The sequence below is a fragment of the Trifolium pratense genome, linkage group LG2 (assembly GCF_020283565.1).
Source record: "Trifolium pratense cultivar HEN17-A07 linkage group LG2, ARS_RC_1.1, whole genome shotgun sequence".
Classification (NCBI taxonomy): domain Eukaryota; kingdom Viridiplantae; phylum Streptophyta; class Magnoliopsida; order Fabales; family Fabaceae; genus Trifolium; species Trifolium pratense.
The window spans coordinates 11,165,119-11,188,826 of record NC_060060.1 but is presented as its reverse complement, the minus strand read 5'-3'; the positions used below and the strand labels follow the sequence as shown (position 1 = coordinate 11,188,826).

General features: G+C 32.8%; 3 protein-coding genes across 5 annotated transcripts; 2 read left to right on the top strand and 1 right to left on the bottom strand.

Moving 5' to 3' along the window:
• The first annotated feature begins 7,084 nt into the window (after window positions 1-7,084).
• On the top strand, window positions 7,085-8,891 carry LOC123904158. The gene is made up of 2 exons (XM_045953851.1): window positions 7,085-7,955; window positions 8,629-8,891. Exons 1-2 carry the CDS (start codon window positions 7,085-7,087, stop codon window positions 8,889-8,891), a joined length of 1,134 nt encoding a protein of 377 aa, XP_045809807.1.
• Window positions 8,892-9,947: 1,056 nt separating this feature from the next.
• Window positions 9,948-12,327, top strand: LOC123907788 (40S ribosomal protein S4-1). The gene is made up of 5 exons (XM_045958172.1): window positions 9,948-10,082; window positions 10,353-10,430; window positions 10,523-10,703; window positions 11,379-11,476; window positions 11,726-12,327. The coding sequence occupies exons 1-5, from the start codon at window positions 10,080-10,082 to the stop codon at window positions 12,161-12,163; spliced, it is 798 nt and encodes a 265-aa protein (XP_045814128.1). The 5' UTR covers window positions 9,948-10,079; the 3' UTR covers window positions 12,164-12,327.
• Window positions 12,328-13,013: 686 nt separating this feature from the next.
• Window positions 13,014-18,644, bottom strand: LOC123907787 (protein DA1-related 1-like). Of its 3 annotated transcripts, none has more exons than XM_045958170.1 (13): window positions 18,603-18,644; window positions 18,383-18,518; window positions 17,583-17,720; window positions 17,341-17,434; window positions 16,745-17,012; window positions 16,250-16,370; window positions 15,994-16,077; window positions 14,890-15,009; window positions 14,537-14,749; window positions 14,360-14,422; window positions 14,141-14,259; window positions 13,998-14,056; window positions 13,014-13,904 (listed from the first exon to the last, which is right to left on the bottom strand). In XM_045958170.1, the coding sequence occupies exons 3-13, from the start codon at window positions 17,691-17,693 to the stop codon at window positions 13,564-13,566; spliced, it is 1,593 nt and encodes a 530-aa protein (XP_045814126.1). In that variant the 5' UTR covers window positions 17,694-17,720; window positions 18,383-18,518; window positions 18,603-18,644; the 3' UTR covers window positions 13,014-13,563. The 3 variants fall into 3 exon arrangements, with proteins under 3 accessions (XP_045814126.1, XP_045814127.1, XP_045814125.1); XM_045958171.1 differs by having other exon boundaries at window positions 18,383-18,432; window positions 18,603-18,620; XM_045958169.1 differs by having other exon boundaries at window positions 18,383-18,642.
• Window positions 18,645-23,708: the final 5,064 nt, after the last annotated feature.

Below are 23,708 nucleotides of genomic sequence, written 5' to 3'. Positions count from 1 at the left end.
CCTATGAAAGTTGATGGAGCTTAACACTTTGTGGACATAGTTTAAATCACAATTGGTCTGCTAGTGCATATTGTATCAATTGATCATCGGTTAATATTAAATCTGCAATGTTAAAATCAAAATAATGAATGTGATTAGTGACATGACTATGGTTGTGTTTGGTTGTATATTGCAAAAAAAATTGATTTAGCAAAATTGAGTTTGATAATAACTTTCCAAATTACACGTGATAATAACTTTCTAAATCTCACATGATAATTATTCTCTAAATTTATGATCCGGTAGAAAAAAAATCATTGATCAGGAAAGACATAAAAATATTTTGTGATGAATAATATAGTCAACAATAATTTTGATATGATATACTTTTAAAATTGATGGTGCTTATCAATTATTGCACATAATTTTAATCACAATTGGTATACTTAACATAGTGGTTGGAAATATTGTTTTGCACTAAAGGGTTGTGGGTTCGAATCCTATTCAAGACAAAATTGTATTATTTTTTAATAAAAATTGCAAGATAAAATGGAGGGAAAACAGAGAAAATAAATTAGGGTTTAGAGTTTGCTTGTGTATACAAGCTTATAATATAAAAGATTTTTGACAAAATATAAATTTATTTATTTATTAAACAGCTTAATTTGTGGCAAAACTCACGCAATAAGTAATAACTATCAGTTCGAATAAGTGTTTGTGTTTCTACATATTAACTGTTTATGTAGTTTTATAATATTGGTACTTACTAGACATTCACAATAGTATTTTATTGAGATTAATTTTTTATTATTATTAAAATAATGAATTATAAAAAGTACAAGAAGTACTACACTCACACAACTCAAAAATACCTCACCTCAAATTTACATTAAGCAATTTAAGGGGGGGTTATTACACCAAATTTAAAAATCAAAAGATACATATTTTCCTTCTCTCCGTATGACCCAAAACCAAAAAAAAAATAAAAAATTGCATGTGTAAAAATAAACATGATTTAAAGTCAACTATTTTTAATCAAATTTGAATTCTCTCCTTTGAAAAAATCTCTCAATTTTTCAAGTGGAATCTCAACCATCAAACATGATAGAGAATATCAAATTATTAAAAAAAAATGGATGTGTATTTTAATGGTGGAGACTGAAAATAAAAAACAATTGAGACAGTTTTTAATGAAGAGTAGAATTACAATTCTTCATAATCTAACATATCGTCTTAAAGAATTTGGAGCCCTATTTAATATTAAAAATTAGACCTAATAATGAAACATTCTTTAGTGAGAATTATATATTTGATGAACACGGTACAATATATATCTAATTGGTGCAACTAGCGCATCGCGGAGTAATTCCGACCGAGGAGGCAACCTTCTGTAGGGGGCTATTGAATCGGAGAATCATTTATTTGCCGCTTGTGCGGTAGCGTGGGAGGTTTAGGGCACGGTGCATCGTTTTGTTTGGTTTAACCATAGTTTTGCCAGAGTCCATTTCTTCTTTGTTGGATAGTTTCCTAAAACACACCCTAACTCTTTTTAGGAAAGGGAAACAAGGTAGAAACTAGAAAGGGAGTTCTTTTAATTTGACATGCGGTTGTTTGACCTCTTTGGCAGGCTCGGAATGAGAGGATCTTCCGGTCAAAAGTTTTGGAGACAATCCAAATTTTTTTAAACGGTTAACCTAATGTCATGGAAGTGGCTTTTGTCTAAGAACAATACTATTGCTTATTTTATGAATGGTGTGCTAATTAACTTAGTGGACTGTATAATAGATACCCTCTTCATTCCTTTTTATTTGTCGTTTTAGAAGGAAAAAAATTAACAAATTAAGAAAGTGTATTTTTGCACCTTATCTTCCTATTATACCCTTATTTTAATTCACCAATAAATATCTTTTTGTTCACACATTTTCTCTTTCCAATAAATTTAATATATTACTATGTACAAAAAAAAAATTAATATTTTATGTACCCAAAAATTTTTTTAAAAAAACTTTAGTTTTCCAAATATACATTAAATCTTTTACGGTTTCAACAACTCCTAAATATTTAGAATAGGGTATAATAGACAAAATATAACCTTAAATTATCAAAACGACAAATAATTTAAAACAATTTTTTTTAAACGACAAGTAAAAAGAAATGGAGAGAGTAGTTTTTTTTGGCTTGGACATAGTGCATGCTAGTTTGTTTTCTTTCTTTAGGAAAGGGGCTTTTCTTGTAATTAATCATTTTAGGTTGGGTGCAGTATTATAAATACTTATCTCATAATTATAGGTAGAGTACCTCTTTTACTTTATTTTTTGTTTTTAGAGCTATATATATTCACACATTTTGTTGTCCAAAAAAAAAAACACACAAGATGTGCCTAATAAAAGAAGTTTACAAGATTCAGTAAAAATAAAAGTGTCTCACCACATAATGCATTATCCGTCTCTAAATCTTAGATAAGTCAAATAATTAAACCACCATATATTCAGCTCAAAACAGAAACTTTTTTTTACGCATCTTCAACCACCATCAAGATATAATTTTCACTTTATCAAACAACACCTTGTCAGTTGTACTTCATTATGCAAATAACCTAATATTTTTCTCTTTTTAAAGAGACCAACAACACGTTAACCATACCTTCTGGAAGGAAAAAAAAAAAAAAGCAATGTATCATACAAATTTTATTTTTTTTAATACGTCCTTGATCTGTATAGTAAAAAAATTGTACGCATATCAATTGATTTTAATTGCTCTGAAATTTATTCAGAGACAAATTAAATATAAATCACTAGCATAAATCAAGAGAGAGCGTAGAAAATTCTCAAATATCTAATTATCTATAAAGGTGACGAGCCATGGAACAAGTTCTCTAGCATTTACGTATCAAGAGCAGACTAAATTAACTTTTCGTGACGAGTCATAGAAAATTTTGTTATCCTACTGTTTTATTAAAAGTCACATAGCAAATATTTTCATACAACATATAGTATATTCAATTACAATGTCACATTCAACAATTTTCACTCCAGCCGTTTTTTTTTTTATTATTCAGCTAATTCAACCACATAGCATGACCATGAGGAGAGGACCATTTCTACAAAGTCTACACAAAGTGAAATTTTATATATGATTTTCCTAAAATTATTAATAGCTTAAAATGTAAATATATGTAACTTAGATTGAAAGTTTTCCATTTTCTTTTGACATTGTGAAAGGTTTACACTTTCAACAATCATATTGTTTGAATTCAAAGTTGTAAGTTATTACTTAAATTTATCTACACAAACAATTTCAAGAAAATGTGATGCCTTCCCTATAGTAGCTTAATTAAAAAAAGAAAAGAAAAAAAATTTCAAGAAAATCTACGTAGAGATCCAGAAGATTATCATCATCATTCTGTTTTGTATATTGAACTTGTTGGATTATTTTGAAATCTTCCAATAATCACTGTAGATTCTAGGTATTCAGAAAATTACATTGCATGTGGATTGTTTCGGGTCAATATATAATATATATATATATATATATATATATATATATATATATATATATATATATATATATGGGGAGGGATCAAATTACACCGGTGTAACATTTGAGTAATGTTACACCACTCAATAACGAATACAAATTTTACAAAATCCACCGTTGGATTAAAAGCTTATATCGTATAGATCATCCATATTAATTTTTACAAAAATCTAAAATCGTTTGGTATGTTATTGAGACCAATCAAGATTAATGGTTTATACGTTTTAACTGAATGTCGTTCATCTTGATCGATCTCAATAACATATCAAACGATTTTAGATTTTTATAAATTCTAACATAGATGATCTATACGATATAAACTTTCAATCAAACGGTGGATTTTGTAAAATTTGTATTCGTTAAAGCGTTATTAAGCGGTGTAACATTACTCAAATCATGAAATTTCTACGAACCGAAGTTTTTTTAAGGACAAAATTGGAAATTCAGGGGGATAAAAGATTCATGGGGGGTGGGGAGAGAAAATATCTAATGAAAGGTATTTGGGGTCTATGAGAAACAACGATAAAGCCACATAATAAAGAGTTGCACTTTTAATTTTTTATTTTACTAGTATTTCTCTCTGTCAAATATTAATTAATACTCCCTCCATCATTAATTATAAGCAAAAGTCAATTTTTCAGACTGGTTTATAATATGGACTAGATACATTAACTATTCAATGAATCTAGAAAACAAACTTTTGCTTATAATTAAGCCGGATATTTTATTCTTGTCTGAAACATTATCTCATGCTAGACATCTTGAACCTATTCGGGTCACGTTAGGTTACGATTCTTGTCTGGCTATTGATGTGGAGGGGCAGAGTGGAGGTCTGGCGGTGTTCTGGAAGGATAATAGTAAATGTAGCGTCTTAAACTATTCGAGAAATTTTATTAATATGCTAGTGGAGGATGAGCAGAAGGGGGAGTGGAGGTTAACATGTTATTATGGATATCCGGAGCGTAGTAGACGGAGACATGCATGGAATCTTTTGCGAGAGTTAGTTAATGTGTCCCCTGTACCCTGGTGTATAATTGGTGACTTTAATGATCTACTTTCACAGGAGGATAAAAAGGGCATTCACCCACATCCCAATTGGTTGTGTATGGGATTCAGACAAGCCATCGCTGATTGTAATTTAATCGATATTCCTCTTGCAGGACACCCATTTACTTGGATCAAAAGTCGAGGTACACCTCATGTTATTGAAGAGCGGTTGGATAGAGCTATGGCTAGTACGAGTTGGCTGCATCTCTTTCCTGACGTAAGACTATCTAACCTCTTGGCTTCACATTCAGATCACAGTCCAATTTTACTTCAATGCTCTCCTACTATAACAGTCCGCTTCAATGGCTCCTTTCGGTTTGAGAATAAATGGCTGAAGGAACCGGATTTGGAAGAGACGGTGATTGATGGTTGGGGTGCGAATGACAATGTTGCGATAGTTGATCGTGTTGCTCGGTGTGCTAACAAGTCACAAAGGTGGGGCAAAAGGAAAAGAGTGAAGTTTAAACAGGAGATTGAAGAATGTGTCCGTGAGATGGAGGCGTTGAGGGATAATCAGCGGGAGGTAGAGAGTGGGAGGTTTCAGGAATGCTCTAATAAGCATGCTACTTTACTGGTTCAGGAGGAGGGGTACTGGAAGCAGCGAGCCAAGATGCATTGGCTTCAAGAGGGTGACTTGAATACTCGATTTTTCCATATGTCCGCTTCAGCTCGTAGTAAGAAAAAAAAGATTACCAATCTTATGGATGACGCAGGTAATATAGTTCATACTCAAGAGGATTTGTGCGGGGTAGCTAAGAATTATTTTAATGCTCTCTTCAGAAATATAAGTGGTATTCATGAACCTGTGCTTAATCTTATCCAGCAAAGGGTGACAGAGGAGGATAATCATTCACTTATGGCACCCCTGACCAAAATTGAATTACAACAAGCTTTATTTCAGATGCACCCGGATAAATCACCAGGTCCTGATGGTTTCAACCCAGCTTTCTACCAAAGGTTCTGGGAACATTGCGGAGATGATATTTTTGTAGCCGCATCTTCCTGGTTAGATAGGGGGTATTTCCCTTCTAGCATTAATGAAACTAATATTTGTCTCATCCCTAAATGTGATAATCCTACTTCGATGAAAGACTTGAGACCTATTTCTCTCTGTAATGTCCTCTACAAGATAGTCTCTAAAGTGCTTGCTAATAGGTTGAAGCTTTGTCTGGATAAATGTGTTTCCCAGGAGCAGTCAGCTTTTGTCGAGGGTAGGTCGATCCTTGATAATGCCCTTATTGCTATTGAAGTTATACATGCTATGAAGAGAAAGACTAGAGGATATAGAGGCGAGTTAGCATTAAAAATTGATATTAGTAAGGCTTATGACAAGGTGGATTGGGGTTTCCTTCGTGGTATGTTAGTCAAAATGGGGTTTGGAGAGAAATGGATACAATGGATGATGATGTGTGTGAGTTCTGTTAACTATTCAGTGCTTATGAATTTTGACAAAGTTGGTCCTATTACTCCGGGAAGAGGTTTACGGCAGGGAGATCCATTGTCCCCTTATTTATTTATTCTTGTGGCGGAAGGACTGACCGCTCTAATACACCAAGCTGTTAGTAGAGGAGACATTCATGGTGTGCGAATCTGTCGAGGCGCCCCTGAAGTGTCTCATCTCTTGTTTGCAGATGATTGTTTCTTATTCCGCAGAGCTAATGTTGTTGAGGTGACCCAACTTTTAAGTATTCTACAAACTTATGAACAAGCCTCGGGTCAGGAGATTAACCTGTCTAAGTCTGAAGTGTTCATTAGTCGCAATATGTCACAGGCGGCTCAAGCAGATTTAGCCGGTATACTTGGTGTGCGACATGTGTTGGGCACAGGTATTTATCTCGGCCTACCGTCTATGGTAGGTAGAAGTAAGAAGGCAATTTTTTCCTATATTAAAGATCGTATCTGGAAGAGGATAAATTCATGGAAAGGACGAGCCTTATCGAAAGCTGGAAAAGAGATTATGATAAAGTCAGTGCTTCAAGCCATCCCAGCATATGTTATGAGTATGTTTATCCTCCCTTCTTCTTTTATCGATGATATTGAAAAAATGATAAATGCCTTTTGGTGGGGAGGTGGCAATGGTAATAGTAAAGGTATTCATTGGCTAGCATGGGAGAGACTTGCTTGCCCCAAAGATAAAGGGGGTTTGGGTTTTCGGAATTTTGAAGCCTTTAATATGGCTATGGTAGCGAAACAAGCATGGAAAATTTTACAAAATCCAGATACATTGGTGGCTAGACTTATTAAAGCAAGGTATTTTCCACAATCTACTTTGTTGGAGGCGTCCCTGGGCTATAATCCTAGTTTTGCATGGCGTAGTATCTGGAAAGCTAGACAGGTTCTGTTACTTGGGTGTAGGTGGAGGATTGGTGGTGGTGACAAGATACACGTCATGTCGGATCCTTGGTTACGTGGGAATGGAGAACGCTGGATTCCTTCGCCTTAACCTGAAGGAATGTATAACTTATTTGTTAGGGACCTGATGGTAGATAATTATAAAGCCTGGAACGTGTCTAAAATTCGCATGTTATTCCCAGTCCAGGTGGCAGAGAGGATTATTGCGACACCTCTTATTGGGTCAGTTTATGTGGATAAAATGGTTTGGGAGGAGGAACGAAATGGGTGTTACTCTGTCAAATCCGGGTACAAGCTTGCTATGAAGTGTATTTTCCGTAATGATAAATACCATGTGAAAGGTAATTGGAAAGAAATATGGAAAGTGCATGCTCCACAAAAAGCGCGTCATCTTCTTTGGCGATTATGTAGGGGATGTATTCCAACGAGGCGTCGGTTACTAGAACGCCATGTTGATTGTGATGTTCATTGTCCATTATGTGAAGATGAGGTAGAAGATGATGTACACGCTTTTTTCACCTGCGCTTCTGCTCAATCCAGTTGGCAAGCAGCTGGACTGTCATCTGTCTTGGGTTCCGCAGCTTGTCAGCAAGGTAGTGCGGCAGATAGAGTGTTTGCCGTGTGTCGGAATGAGGATTACGCTACTATAGGTAGAGTGGCTATGCTGTTATGGAGTATATGGCAGAACCGGAATGATAAAATTTGGAACGATAATCTTAGAAGCCCAATCCAAGTTGGCCGGGCTGCGTTTGATCAGTGGAACGAGTGGATTGCCGTCCATAAGCTGCGAAGTAACGATGATCAGGATGATCCGCCTGTCAGCACCATTCGGTGGGAAAAGCCTCGTATAGGATGGTTAAAGTGCAATGTAGATGCAGCATTTTTTGTCAGTGCAGGTAGGACCGCGATGGGTGCTTGTTTTCGTAATAATTCTGGTGAATTTATGGCTGGAATTACGCAGTGGCAGCAAATGACTTTATCAACAGATGAGGGTGAAGCATGGGCACTATTGCAAGCTATGAATGAAGCTAAGAGTAGAGGTTTTGAAAGCGTCCAGTTTGAAAGTGACTCTCAAGTGTTGGTTGATGCTATTCATACCAAACGGCGAGGCAATTCAGAGTTTCTCTCAATCGTTAATGAAATTATTCTTGTTATGTTATCATGTGTAAACTTTGAAGTTAAGTTTATTAGGAGACAAGTGAATTCGGTTGCTCACAATTTAGCTAGGGCGGCCAATTCCTGGACTAGTTTCCATAGATTTGAGATTATTCCTTCATGTATTGAACTTTTGATAATTAATGAAATGCAGTAAGTTTGTTTGGTTCAAAAAAAGGTTGAAGTAGTATATTGTTTCAAAAAAAAAAAAAAAGATGGAGTAGTTTATACTTCAAGAAAAAAAAATTGTCAAAAACAATCAGATAAAAAATATATATACTTCCACAAAAGATCTCGTCTAGAAATAAAAGATACTTCAAAAAATATAATGACAACTGCCTCCATTCAATCTTAAATCTCAAGTAACTCTACATAAGCTCTTGGACTCTATAAATACACATGTAAATAATATTTGAGTTCAAAACATCAACCCTAGTGTAGTTCAAGATCATAGTGGTGCAATTAACTAAGTGAAAGGTATTGTGAGTAGAAGAATGATGAGACAAGAGAAAGGTAATACGGTGAATCGTATAACTAATGAAACTATCAACTATGAAGAATTTGCCAAATTTAGGCAAAGATACTTGGATATGTATTGTCCCTTTGGGAAAAAGAGTACAACTCAGAAGATGAAAGAGTGGTTCAACACTATCTTGAAGATAAAGAAAGAAAATAAAGTGGACACCAAAGATAAAAACTTGCTTAAAGAGTCAAAGAATAAATCTTCATTACTTTCTTTTAGCCATTCTAGTGAGAATGCTATGAGGTCAAACAAGAATGCTCATCATCAACTTTGGATTAGATTTGTCATGTGTTCGTGAATCATGATTATACAAGTTGTACATTGTATAACTTGATTTGAAATTTTTTATTTTTTTTTATTGTTTTGTTATTTTGCATTGGATTGCTTGTTATGTAACTCGATCATTTGAAATCAAAATTAGAAACTTTGTTTTAGTTTTTGGTACAATTGTTTTTAGTCTAGTATTTCCAGTAATAGAGAGCATTGGTTAAAGAATAAGTTGTGTGGTAAAATAATATATTTGTCATATTGATAAAAAAAATAATGTTATTATCATTATGTAGCAAATTTTAATATATTGAGTCTAATATTTTACTAAACCCTAAAAACTAGTAAAATATTAATTTTTTTTTATCTTGTTGCTAGACTCGCACTATAAGTATGAAGAAGTGGTAAATCCACAGTTCAAACTCTGATCCCCTTTAAATCTAATTAAAAAATAAATCAATATATTGGGGGTTGGTCTAGTGGTGTTGGCTTGAATTCTTGGAGTATGCTCCTCTCAAGGTCTCTCAGGTTTGATTTTCCCTGGTGCCAATTTCGGTGGGCTAAGTCCATACAGAAAAAAAAAAAAACTCTGGCTTTAAATGAGCCCCCGCAAGTGGGCGGCGTGATTGGTCCCATTGGATTAATCAGTCCTAAGACCGGATACAAAGTTTTTTAAAATATACATATTTTTTACATGATTTTTTAATATTCTTACCTAAAAATCCTTATTTTCTTCTTACCACACGATAATCTAAATACATTTGAAGAAAAAAATTAACTTATGCGAACATATTATTAGACTGAACACTTTAATTCGAGTCCAAACCTAAACTATTTCCGTTGTGTGTGAATCTTATGTGACAGTACAATAGTACATACAAAAAAAGAATTGTAGTAGGAGTAAAAAATGTTAGACTAAACATTTTAATTTGAGTTCACACTTGAGACATTGCCGCTGTGTGAATTTTATGTGATCGTTTTAAAAAAAAAATTAAAGTAGGAGTAAAAAATAAAAAGAAATAAAAGAATCTAGTAAAAAAGAAAGAAAAAAGGAAAAGAAAATAAATGAAGTTAAGGCCCATTAGAGCTTATTTGGGCCAGAAAGCCCATATCCATTCTTCTACAATTAGGGTTTTTCATTCTTAACACTGAGCCGCAGTTTCATTCTTCACTCTGTTTCTCTACCTTTGGAGCTTTTGCTTACTTTCTCAAATCCAAAATGGTTCGTTTTCTTCTCTCGCCTCTCAATTTTTCCATTTTCATTCTTTTTCAATCTCATCTTCGTAATGGTATTCGATCTTTATTTTCTCTGTATGTTGCAAAAAATCATTGGAAGCTTAGGAATCTGTATAATTTGATTTCTGAAACTAGGGTTTTTGTTTTTTGTTCATAGTTGAATTTGATGCTTAGATCCATTATTTATCGTGATTAATCTGTAAATTTTGATCCTTTATTCAGAAAGTGAGAACTCTAATGGTTGTGAATTTTACAGGCTAGAGGTTTGAAGAAGCATTTGAAGAGGCTCAATGCCCCTAAGCATTGGATGCTTGACAAGTTGGGTGGTGCTTTTGTAAGTCAAATTTATGTTATAATTTCAATTGGTTCTAAAGGGTGTTTTTTTTTAAGATTAATTTGATTTTTTGTGCGTGAATTGTTGTATAGGCTCCTAAACCCTCATCTGGGCCACACAAATCTAGGGAATGTTTGCCTTTGATTCTTATCTTGCGAAACAGATTGAAGTATGCTTTGACATACCGTGAGGTTATTGCTATTCTGATGCAACGCCATGTCCTTGTTGATGGCAAAGTTAGGACTGATAAGACTTATCCAGCTGGATTCATGGGTATGTTTGTTGCTAGTTAGTCATTTTTTAGAATAGCTGCTTAGTTTATTGTGTGGTCAATATGTGTTGTTACTTGTTAGATATTTGTTGGTTCTTTATATGCTATTAGATTTGACATTATTGTTTTTTGAGATTGATGATTTCTTATGTGTATTGTATCTAGGGTTAGTATAATGCATATGTGTCTAGAATATCGAAGGGAACTTAAATGATGATTAAATGAATTTGGTGGAGTTATCTTAGAAAAATACAGGATGTGGATTCTTTTACTCTGTTACAGTTTAACTTGTATTTGGATCATTGTTATTTTATGTTGCTAGTTAATCATTTTTCAGAATAACTGCTCATTTTACTTTGTTCAATTGTTAGACTTATTTATATTTGCCATGATTGTTTTTTGTGTTTGAAGATTTCTGATGTGAAATTAAAATAATAATAACTAAATGAATTCCATCGGTTATATCTTGGAAAAATACAAATACAGGATGTAGATTCTTTTACTATGTTACATTAGATTATCAATGTTAACCTGTATTTGGGTCATTGTTCATGGCTTGTTTTTTAATGTGCGAAGTTTGAACTGAAGTTTGTGTACCTGTATAAGTTGCATGGTCTTCCTTAAGTTGCCTGGTTGTTGGCCTGATAGCGTTTGTTTAAAATATTGTCTCTTTACAGATGTTGTGTCCATCCCTAAAACAAATGAGAACTTTCGTCTGCTTTATGATACCAAGGGTCGATTCCGTCTCCACTCTGTCAGAGATGACGAAGCAAAGGTACCTTTATCTTTATTTGCTTACTGAGTATTTTGCCCCCATCCATTATCTTGTAAAGAATAGCTTTTATTCTTTACAATAGTCATATATGTGTATAGTATAATTAACAGGTGTTGATGACAATGCACCTTATAATCATAACAATTTCTTGTCCTTGTGATTTTGATATCTGAAATTGAAGTTGCAACCTTGTAAATAAATCTCTTATTAGTTTTTACATGTTTTCCTTGGATGTGTTGTATACTGCAGTTCAAGCTCTGCAAGGTTCGTTCTGTGCAATTTGGGCAGAAAGGTATCCCATACTTGAACACCTATGATGGTCGCACTATCCGCTACCCAGACCCCGTCATCAGGGCTAATGACACCATCAAGCTGGATCTGGAGGAAAACAAGATTGTTGATTTCATCAAATTTGATGTTGGAAATGTTGTTATGGTTACTGGTGGTAGAAACAGAGGGCGTGTTGGAGTGATCAAGAACAGAGAAAAGCATAAGGGAACATTCGAGACTATCCACGTTCAGGATGCCACTGGTCACGAATTTGCAACTCGTCTGGCCAATGTGTTCACTATTGGCAAGGGAACCAAGCCATGGGTATCTCTTCCCAAGGGTAAGGGTATTAAGCTTACTGTCATTGAGGAAGCTAGGAAAAGGGCTGCTGCAGCTCAACAAGCAGTTGCTGCTTAAATTTCTATGCTATGAATTTTTAAGACTCCACCGTTTTGTAGTTTTATTCAACTCTTTTGGTTTTGAATGTCTCTTATCGATTTTGTTCTCTAAATTAAAGACTCTTGTAGTTTTATTCGACTCTTTTGGTTTTAAATGTCTTTATCATTCTTGTTCTGTCTGAATATGCCTCTTTATTTTATTGTGAAAAAAATATAAAGGGGTAACTTTTAGCCCCTTGTCTGCGAAACCATACCTTGTTGCTTTTCTTTTCTTGTGTAAAGGCTCGAGGCATCAGCTTTCACTTGCAATATAGGGTCGTGTGGCGTTTGACTTTGTTAGTTTAAATGTATTGGCAATCATTGTTAGACCTAATTTGGATTATAAGAGAAGAGAGCAACATGCCTTATTTGAGGGTCTGGGCTTCTGGCCAACTGGGGTTAAAATCCTTAATTGCCTAATCAAATGTTGTCGGATACACCAAAATATGGGAATTATCAATATCAAAACAGAAACGTGTAGGACTCTATTCTAATAGAAAATGCTTGTCTTAACATATTGATTCAAATATGTTATTATGCTTCATTAAATGAAACCCTAAAATCTATGTTTTAACTCATAAGTATTTTACAAGTATAACTTTTTTTTCCTGTAAATTTACAAATATAAATTTGTTATCATAAAAATAGATCACTATAAAAATGTAAGATGAACTTGTTTGTCAAACACTCTTGGTTAAACAATTTTATAAACTAATCAAAATGATTATAAATGAATTAGGCAAACAAAGATTGGAGGAAATAATATTTCAAAATGAGTACACAAACATCCATGAAGCAAAAGATATGCAAAGTTGCTACTCCATATAATATACTTCAATATTTTCATTATTATTTCAGCAGTGCTGAGTTTTCTTTTATTTTTTTATGCTTTCATATATAATTCATGTAATAGTGCTACAAATACAACAACATATACCAACATCTCAGAGATCGTAGCGACTAAAAGCCAACATGGGCATTTTTATTCCTTATTTATCTTGTCTCTAGTGTTAAACTTCATTGGGTTTTATTAACAAGTACCGTAAATCCGTCATGTTAAGAAATCAAAAAAATAGAAACTTTCTTGACAAAAAAAAAAAAATATAAAGTTTTATGGTAACTAATTTTAATTCAATATACTTCCTATTTTGGAATCCTTAAAAAGTGCTTCAAGACCCTCAATAATTTGTGTGAATGAACCAGAATCATTTTGCCACGAAAACTCAGTCGTTGACCAAGAGATCAACACTATCAATTGTTAGATTAATCCAACTGATATTTGATTTGAGGGGATGGAGGGGCTGGAGAGGAAACATTTTGGACCAAGACAAGGCATTGTTCGAATGATTCATATGGGTTGAAAATAGTTATTTCAAATTTTCAACATGGAAAAGTTCCTGTCAAATGGATATGATCAAGGGTACTTTTGAGCCCATACTTAAGTACTGCCTGGTTACCAAATCTGAACCCATCTCCATAGGCCGACGAGGTATCTGACTCAATCTGGTGTATGAAAAACCCGCCAAGTTTCTTCTCAAAATCAGACCGTTTACCCTTCTTCGATGATGCAGAAGCGGTTGGAGGCATAGCCGATGACGAAGATGAAGACGAAGACGGTGCATTACTATTCCCAGATCCAGAATAGAGCTCTGATTCTAACCACATATGAGCCAAGACTTGGCAAATTCCTTCTTCAACTTCTGGACTAAGGTTGGGATAACCTGTCAAAAAATCATAAATTTTGTCCAACTTAGCACCATGAAACAAAAATGTAATCTTTCTGCATGATGTTCATCACAAAACAGCTGAAACACCTTTAAGTCTGAGCCATGCATGCATTATCTCATGAGCTAGGATTGATCCTGTCAACAACCTATAAACATAGAATCCTTGAATTATATACAGTGAATGCCATATGCAGGCACTAGATTGTGAATGTGGATCAATATAAGGTTACCTAGGAAGGCCATACAAAACAAGAATGGCTGTCACTTCACATCGACGTGTCAGTTTATAAGGCTCGGTTATCATGTCAGTGGCACGGTGTCCTGCCCCTATCCTTGGTCTTCTCAAAATCTGGAATTACATGAAACATATAAAACTGTTATAAAATACACAAATCTTTTATATAAGAATTAAATGTGCAAAGACGCAAATTTGGTAGCGGAATCCCTACGGTGGTGACAGTTTGTTCTTCTGACAAGCACAGTCCTCTAGTTTCAGGTAAATGGTGATGACCCTACATTCAATAGTGAAAAACAATAAAACAACTTTAAGTTAAGATAACAGAAAGACAGAAGGAACAGAAGTAGCAATATTCTGCAGATAAAAGTTGTAACACGTCAACACATACGTTCTTTTCTCCCTCCATGGCCTCATTCAGTGCTTGTCTCTCAACCAAAAGCATAGGAACTTGTTGCTCCAATTTCATATTTAAACCTTCATAAAATTCTAGTATTTCAAGGTACAGAGGTTGACATTCATGACTATCCATAATTGCTGAGTCTAGACACTCGAGACATAGTTTTCGACCATCATCAAGCAAAAGATATTTTGAATCCTTTGGCTGTACGCATTAGAAAGTTTCATGTTGGAATAGATAACAGCAACAGGCAAGCAAACAAAATGTAAAGGGGTAACATTGGATCATCGGTAGCTCATAATTAGTAACAACAGGATGAAATGTTTTGGGAGCTGATAACTAACCTCCATTCTTTCACAGCTACAACAACGAGGAGTGCGGTCGAGCTCATGTGATGGGCAGTATTTTTGTATCCAGAAAGGATGAGCTCTATACTCAATGAGTCCAGCTGAATTAGCTGGGATCTGTAATGTAAGAATAAAAATAGTCATTCACCAACATCATACAACACGTTGAACTATTGCCTGCAATTTCATTAAATTAAAAAGATAGACGTAGTTTTTGATTTTTGTTGGTAAGGAGGACAAGTGAGCATCACATTTTCACCCTAATAGCTTATGATATTTAATGTTTTCACTTATACCCTTGTGATATTTTGTTGCATTCATACTCCTTTGTGGTTGAAGGCATTGGAAAGAATTTACATACATCAATAAAGCATTGCTAGAAAAAACTATTCAATCAATATTTCAAGTATTTACATAATAAATTATATGCCTACCTATCAACTGTAGCTTTTCGGAAGGATAAATGCTCGACCTAGATTAGAAAAATCACGGTTCTTTCAATTTCCTAGAAATCTGAAGATTTCATTTTTAAGTATCTCTCCAATAATATTGGATGCTTGAAAATGACCTCAGATTTAAAGAATGATACAAACAAGTATGACTGAAATTTGAGGCTAATCAGGCTAATAAATAAAAATTATGCCGTGTTTTCTACAGAAAAAGAAAACTTGTGAAAATTTAAAACATGTATAATTAGAATATTCTAGATCTTGAATAGGTTTGAACAATTAAAAACACGATGATTTGAACTACAAATAGCTGATCCATGATTTGTACCACAGTACCAAGCCAGTTATTGAAATTTAAGAAACAAAACATAACTATATATGACTCATGAAGGGATCCAGGCCAATTATAAAACTTGAAGAAACTATCTTGTTATTTCCTGGCCCAAAAATAAAATAAAATAATATATTCGAGTGTTGTTCTGAATTCTAACTCTTCTGAGAAGTGAGAAAAGCTCAGTATCATTACTATCCAAAGCATATGTACATCGATCACAATTTCAAAAGCATGTCTGTGATAAGTGAAAAATTTGAAAATAAATTGACTAATTCTAATACACAACTGCAAATTAAAGACTCCTGCCAAGATACTTACAAAATTCTTGCAAACATCGCATCTTGGATGATGCTTCTCCTTGTAGCAGGATTTATGGTATGGACGTTTGCTAGACATAGAAAACTGTAAAGGAACAAATGTATATCCAATTACAATTCATAATCATATTGAGATTGACTAAGAAAAGAGATAAATAATTTCAAGACCCTAACTTGTGAATTTCTTAATAAAATTTCAACTTGTTGTTTTGATTAAACTCGTTTTTGTTGAGCAAGATAGTAAAAGAAATTCTAACCTCATAATCAGTGATTGGCAAATGGCAAGCATGACAGACAAAGCATTGTGGATGCCAGACGCCTCCCATGCAACTTAAAAATCTACCATGGCCAATCTCAGCATTGCATCCAGCACAGATTCTGCAGACAGATTTTCCAGAACCAGATTCATCATTCATTTTTAATAAAGAAAAGAAAAATCCATAAAATAATGAAAGTAGAACTCCAAAGATGTCTACTATATGGATCCATCATGTTTTTTTATTCGTTTTGGTGAGATATACAAACCTAAGTCCTAACTTACAAAGAGGGGAAAATCAGCAAGTTTTAGTCCGCATCCGTACATCTCTGAGGCTAATTGAGGTTTCAAAACATATTCTGTTTCGAAATATTTATTGGCAAAACCATTGCATCATCGTTCACTTTATTTGGTGCAACTAGTGAACTTCCGCGATTTCCATAAACAGTATTTAGATTTACTATTCAGATAAAGACGCGATCATACCAACAATTACCTGAATCCAGGTGGAAAGACGTTGGGAGAGGGTTGAGATAAAGAATCATTGCCATGTCGATGAGGAGAATCAATGGCCAAACTTAATTGAATTGCCTTTGCAAGTTGCTCATCTTCCTCAAGTTGATCTTTGGCACGTCGTTGATTTTCATCCTGCTGAATTTTAGCTAGCAGCAGTTCATCTTCATCTGGTCGAATTTTACCAACATTGTCATTTTCCTCGTCAATTTTACAAAGTGGTTCGTCTTCTTCAGACTGAGAGTCGTCCTCTGTATATTTTGAAGTGAAAAACATGAGTTAGAACTTAAATCAAATGAAACACCGGAATCAAAATATCTCCATAATTCTTACACACATTAACTTAAACTTTCATTTCTTAGCACCACTAAAATTAGAATGCAAAAGAACTACTTAACTCACGGCATAAAAAAATAGAAAATAAGACAGAAAGTATGCAAAAGCTTGTAATAAATCAGTGAGCAATGTGGTAAGATTTAGAATATACATTATGCTGAACCACAAATGGCATTAAATTAAAAAGAAAAATTAACCAGCAGACAAATTTTGACTACAAGTATGCAAAATCATAAATCTTACCAACAACTACTTTTTTCCCTTTCAGATCCTCCTCTGACAGAGACAGTGCAATTGCACGGTCGATGTCTTCTTTCTCGACATCAGTCAAATCATCCTACACTCATTTTATCACAATTACATATTCAGACTATCACCTTAAGTCTCAGAAGAACTAGTACCATGTGACATTCAATGACATGAGTTAAATTGTAACTTAAGACAATGATTTCAATTTGTTATAAATAAAGGAAAACTTGTATTACCACTGAACTGTGATGATTATCCCAGACTCTATCATCACCATGTTTGCCATTGTATTGTCCTCTTGAAATTCTATGATTAGAGCCATTGAGAAACTTGGTAAACCAACCCATATTACACAAAATTATTCTTTTTTTTTCCTGAAAATATGCCACATAAGTAGGTAACAAAATACATTAAGTTAACCACCAAATTAATACTTATGTGAGGGGGCCTATGCTTGAATCTCATCCGAAAAACTAGCTCATAGGGGTGAGATTACCCTCACACACCCACACGCCTAGCGTGGGCCTGTGATTGAATTTCAACCTCAACCCTAAAAGTTAATTGGTTGCCCTCACATATTTATACACTCAACAATTTGAGAACCTAAGCAATGTGGGACTTCAAACAAAGTGCAAGTGCATCAACACAATTACATATTCAACACTACTATCAATCTTAGTTCCTAACATACTCTCCGAATGATTAATATGACTAAAATTTATCATGGACCTTTTTGAAATATTCATAAAGTCGGGACTATTTGAGAGTCCTACAAAGTTATGGTTTACATTCCACAATTCATATTATAAAAATAATATTTCAAACTAATCTAATAAACTATAGGTTATGCATTGAAAACAAACATTAAAATACAAATGCAGCAATAATCTTTTTACTACTAACAGAATCAATAACTACAATATAATACACAACTTCATCACCACCATGATAAAAATACTCAAAAAAAAGAAAGAGGGGTATCAAAAGAAAAGGGAAAGTTTATTTATTTTTTCTTTGAATTTGCAATGAAACTCACCTTTGAGTTCGAATTTCTTCACTTCAGGAACACCCAATAGGATTTTTTGACTTGATAGTTAAAAATGCACCCAAATTAAATAGTGTAAGAAGAAAAAACATAGAATATGCTGAGAAAATTGTAGAATCAGATTAATCTGTATAAAAAAATGGAATATTTTGCATAGTTAAGATGATGTCAAAGAGGAATGAAAGAATGGAAATAGACATAGTGCGGTTACCAGAAGAAGAAGAAAGAAGGAAAATAGTACTTGGCTTGGATATTAGATCCTGGTAGAGAAAAAAGAAAAGTACAATATTTTAGGATTTTATTTAATTAATGATTTTCTTTACTCATAATTAATTATTTCTTAGGATTCTATTTAAATGTTGTATTTTTAAAATAAAAATACAATAGTGTCTCACTTTAAAAAAACCTCCGAAATACTCGCTATTTTTCTTTACAACATAGTTTTAATCTCAACCATTAAAACAATATATCATTCCAATATATGCTTGAAAAGGTCCTTCAAATGTTTCATTCCAAGCCCATCCTTCAACACATTACTAACATTCAAAGAAAATCAGGAAGAATCTGGCATCCCTCCCACCTTCAAAATATCTCACCACCATAAAGACATCAAATTGTTAATCGAGGGGACATTATGATATAAAAAACTGGTTGCGAAATGACCATATATAAAAACCAGTAATTGATGCCAAAGATTGTTTGTGTTGGTCAGGTCCCTCCAATTTCATTTACTAAGTAATGCTAGATTGAATAATTCAAGATTTTTTTATTTTCAAACCACCTTGATCTTTCGAAAAACAAAAAACTTCCTTTGAATGCTCACAAACTCTTTTAAAATGCAAACCAAAGCTTTAAAGAAAGAGAAAAAAAATAAAATAAAAGAGTAAGCTAGAGAGTACCAAATTAATTAAAGTCACTCTATCTCCAAGTATTAAAAGTCAAAATTTGAGTTTTCTTATACAAAATTGAATATGTATATTGGTCAAAAAAAATAAAATTGAATTTATATGTATAAATATTTAAAAACTGTTAAGAGTAAAATTATTTTATATGTTTGGTTGGTGGGGGTTGAGTGGGAGAGTGTTTTAGATCACGCTTGATTGTACAAGAACATGGCTGGTTTGGCTTCAATGGGTTTTGGGCCTTTCTAGGATAGAGTAACTATCTGCACCGCAAAATATTGTTCCTTCTTTATACTTATTATGGCTTTATTTGGTAAAAATAAGCTATAAGTTAATTGATAGCTGAAAAATTAGTAGAATAAAATTAAAGTGTTTAGAAAATTTAGTTGTTGTAAGTACAAAATGACATAAAAGTACATGGTTAGTGGGTAGTTATTATATTTAAAAAAAATAAAGAAATAATAAATAAAAATAATAAGGGTAAAAATGGGAAAAATGTAAAAAGCTATAAGCTCATACATTATTTGAAATAGCATCTCAAAAAATACTATAAGCTAGGTAGAGAAACTTGTTACCAAACACTTCATATTTTTATCAAACAAGCTTATAAGCTAGTCCAATAAGCTATAAACTAGCTTATTGAACTTACCAAACAGTGCCTACGTCAAAAAATCAAATTTCTGACTCTCCATGTTGACTAAATGCAAGCTAACCAAATAAATTGAATGCACTCTCGCATCTATCTAACACTTAAAACCAAATTTAAAAATTGATTGGCATATACCTAGACTCAAACAGTTGTTTGACAAATGCTACAAAAGTCCAACCATCCAAACCTTCCATGAAGTCGTGGTGAAATTAGGATTGTTTTTTTGGGAGGGCCGTGTTTGTAAAAAAAAATGATATATATTTTTTTTCATAGTATATCATTCATCTTTAATGATGATATAATAATTTATTCATTTTAATTTTACTTGCAAAATGGAAGTTTAAATCTCACAGACTTTGCAATATTTTTTTTTGAAAACTTGGTATCCGGCTTTAGGACCGACTAATTCAAGGGGATCAATCACACCGCCCACTTGCGGGGGGCCCATTTAAAGCTAGCGTGTTTTTTTGATCTGTATGGACTTAGCCCACCGAAATTGGCACCAGTGGGAATCGAACCTGAGACCTTGAGAGGAGCATACTCCAAGGGCCCAAGCCAACCCCACTCGACCAACCCCAAGTGGGTTCAGACTTTGCAATATTATATTATTTTTTGTTAAAAATAGTGTTAATAGTTAAAATGTGATGCTAGAGGCTCAAACTCCTATCCTTAATATATAGGAGGCAAGATTCAAATCCAACTTTGGTTAGAAAAATCTTCCAATTTTAATTTTGATTTACAATACAATATACACATTTACAAAGCTATGTTAGTCACAAAAAAAAAATTTGTGTTACACACAACTCTCACAAAACAAACTTTCGTTTATTTTCACTGTTCTCTATATTTAAGTACCTAAATTCTTTTACATTTAACCAAAAATTATTTAATAAAGAGAAAATAGTGTAGGTATGCATTTATATATATTTTAAAGATAAAAATACACTAAAATCTTACATTAATTAGAAAATGAAGAAAAATATTCCCTCTAATTTCTTATATAGTACAACTTTTGTTTATTAGATTTATAGAATAAGTGATATACGTGGTTTATATTTTAGACCAATTATAGATCGATTATTCTACGAATCTAAAAATATTAAATACCGGAGAGAAAACATTGAATAACAGACTGTCACCTCTCTTTTTGTGACACGTGTCACGGCATTACACTGTTCAATCCTTTTGGACCACACCTCCCACTTGGCTGTGGACACCCTTGCCGTCTGTCGTGCCACCTGGACCCCTTATTACATTATCAAGTTTAGGACCACATTATTATAATTTTATAACTAATATAATACACACAATATACAATTTATTTATCATATATTTAATTTATACACCATTTCATATAGTGTAGCACAGTACTGTTTTTGTTATCACAAATGCTATGCCGTCAATAATTTCAAGTCGTTTTCCATATGAGTCCATGCGTATAAGGCCTTCCAATCTTTGCACTCACCACCACACCCATAATTATAAATGCCATTTTATTTTTATTTATTAGGTAAAATTAATTAAATATGAATATATATATATATATATATATATATATATATATATATATATATATATATATATATATATATATATATATATATTAAAATTTTTGTTTGATCTAATTTAATTTTATAAAATCAATCAACTTTAAAAACCCTCAACACATTTCTCTGAATTTGATTTTTAACTAGAACATGCAGCATCGTTAAAATTTTTAGGGATAATTTATCGCTCATCTAAGTGACATAAAGCTCGAAATATTAATCCCTACAATTACACAAAAAAAATACATGATTTACGTAATGGCAAAAAACATATATTTAAAATAATGATAAGTAGTGATCTAATAACAAATGAACAACAAATCTTATGTGAAAAACTAACTAATCTTAAATATGTAATGATACTATCTTAAAAATTTAGGTTCCGAGTTACTTAATTAATATTTGCAAAATCAACTTATAAGTTCATGTCTACCAACTACTTAATACTTTATAATCTTGTTTAATGTACAACTATTAAAATATATAAGGCTTAGAATGGGGTCATTCCATGAGAATGTTGGCCCCTTAGCAAATAGTCACCTCAGAGAAAATGACCATCTTAAGAAGGACAAATATGTTTTCTTCTCTGATCCCCAGAACAATACCCCATCAGATTAAGATACAGGCAAGGTATCTATATATGGTGGCTCAAATTACTTAATTAAATAATATTATATATAGGTTAGAATCTTAGACTGTCTTATTATTTTTATGCTAGAGGAATTATTTAGTGTCAGAAGTTTCAAAATGATCATTTGGCATTTTCCTAATGTCTTGTTTATCTCATGCCAGATTGCATGCCAGATTGCATCATTATAAAAGAATTTTACAAAGTCTAAACCCCAAATTTTATCTAAATTCCAAATTTCAAGTGTGGAAAGTACAAAAAAATTAAGCTAGCTACTTTCATTTATATTGTCTCATATGAAATTTTATAATCAAGCTTTTAATTAAACTGTTTCCACGGTAGGAGCTAGGAAGGTTCATTATATATTTTTAATTTATCCTCTTAAAAAAAAATATTGTTTGTTTAATATTATATTAATTTTTATAATAGTTACACACTATACTTTTAACAAATATTTTAAAAAAATACACACCTAGATACAATGTTTTGCCAATCAATAATAATATGGTCATGCTAAACAGTGCCCCTAGGACACTAGTTAAGCATACTAAAAAAGGAAACAAATGATAAAGTTAATGATGAGAAAAAATAATTTTTCACATCAATAAAACATTGAATGCACAATTTACGAGATAAAACTTCTATATTTGTATTCTTAACTAGTGTCCGGGGGGCACTGTTTAGCATTTTCCATAATATAATAGTTGATTTTTTTTTTTGGTACAATAATAGTTGATCTTTATTTATGATTTTCTAGTAGAGTAGTTATTCAAAGCTAAATGGATTTCAAAACCTTTTCGACCAATAGGGAGGGAAGCAAGACCAGACAAATGTTTGGTGATGTAGGAGAGCCACGAGGCTTAATTTTAAAGCAAAAATGAAAGGTGTTGGTTGCTTAACATCGTAGGATATCCAAAGGTTTGGTTTGGGTTTGCACTATATATTTAATTAAGGACAATTAACAATTAATTTTAGTTAGGCCTTTACATCATTAGGAAAGGATTTATTTTTTTGTCTTTAATAGACAAAATATTGTTGTATCACTACATGTAAGGTTTTTATTTTTGTAAATTGAGTACACTCCACACACATAAAGATTAATTGCATTAAACTCAGTAGGATTATAATGAGCGACAAAATTTTCATTTAAGAGTTTTAACTCTATTACTTTTTTAGAGTTCAAATTTTTTTTTTTTCTATTCAATTTGAACCCAAAATATTTGATTAAGCTGAAACAAACATAAATTATCTCATTCAAATGTTTTTGAGTGACATGCATATGCATGTATGGGTTTGATGTGTGTTGATATATTAAACTCTAAACCCTGAACCATATTAACTTTTTCTTGTTCTAAATTGAGTATTCTCAACGCGTGCAAATATATTAATTCATCGAGTTAGATATGATCACAAAGAATGACAAAGTTACGTTCCCCATAATTCTTTTTTAATGCTACCCGCTTTTCTAGGACCGAATTCAAACCTATAATATTTGGTTAAGCTTAAAATACTTGAACTATCTCATTCAAACACTTTTGAGTAACATGTAATAAGGTTGTGTGCACCTTAAAATCTCAAGTTTTTCTCTTAA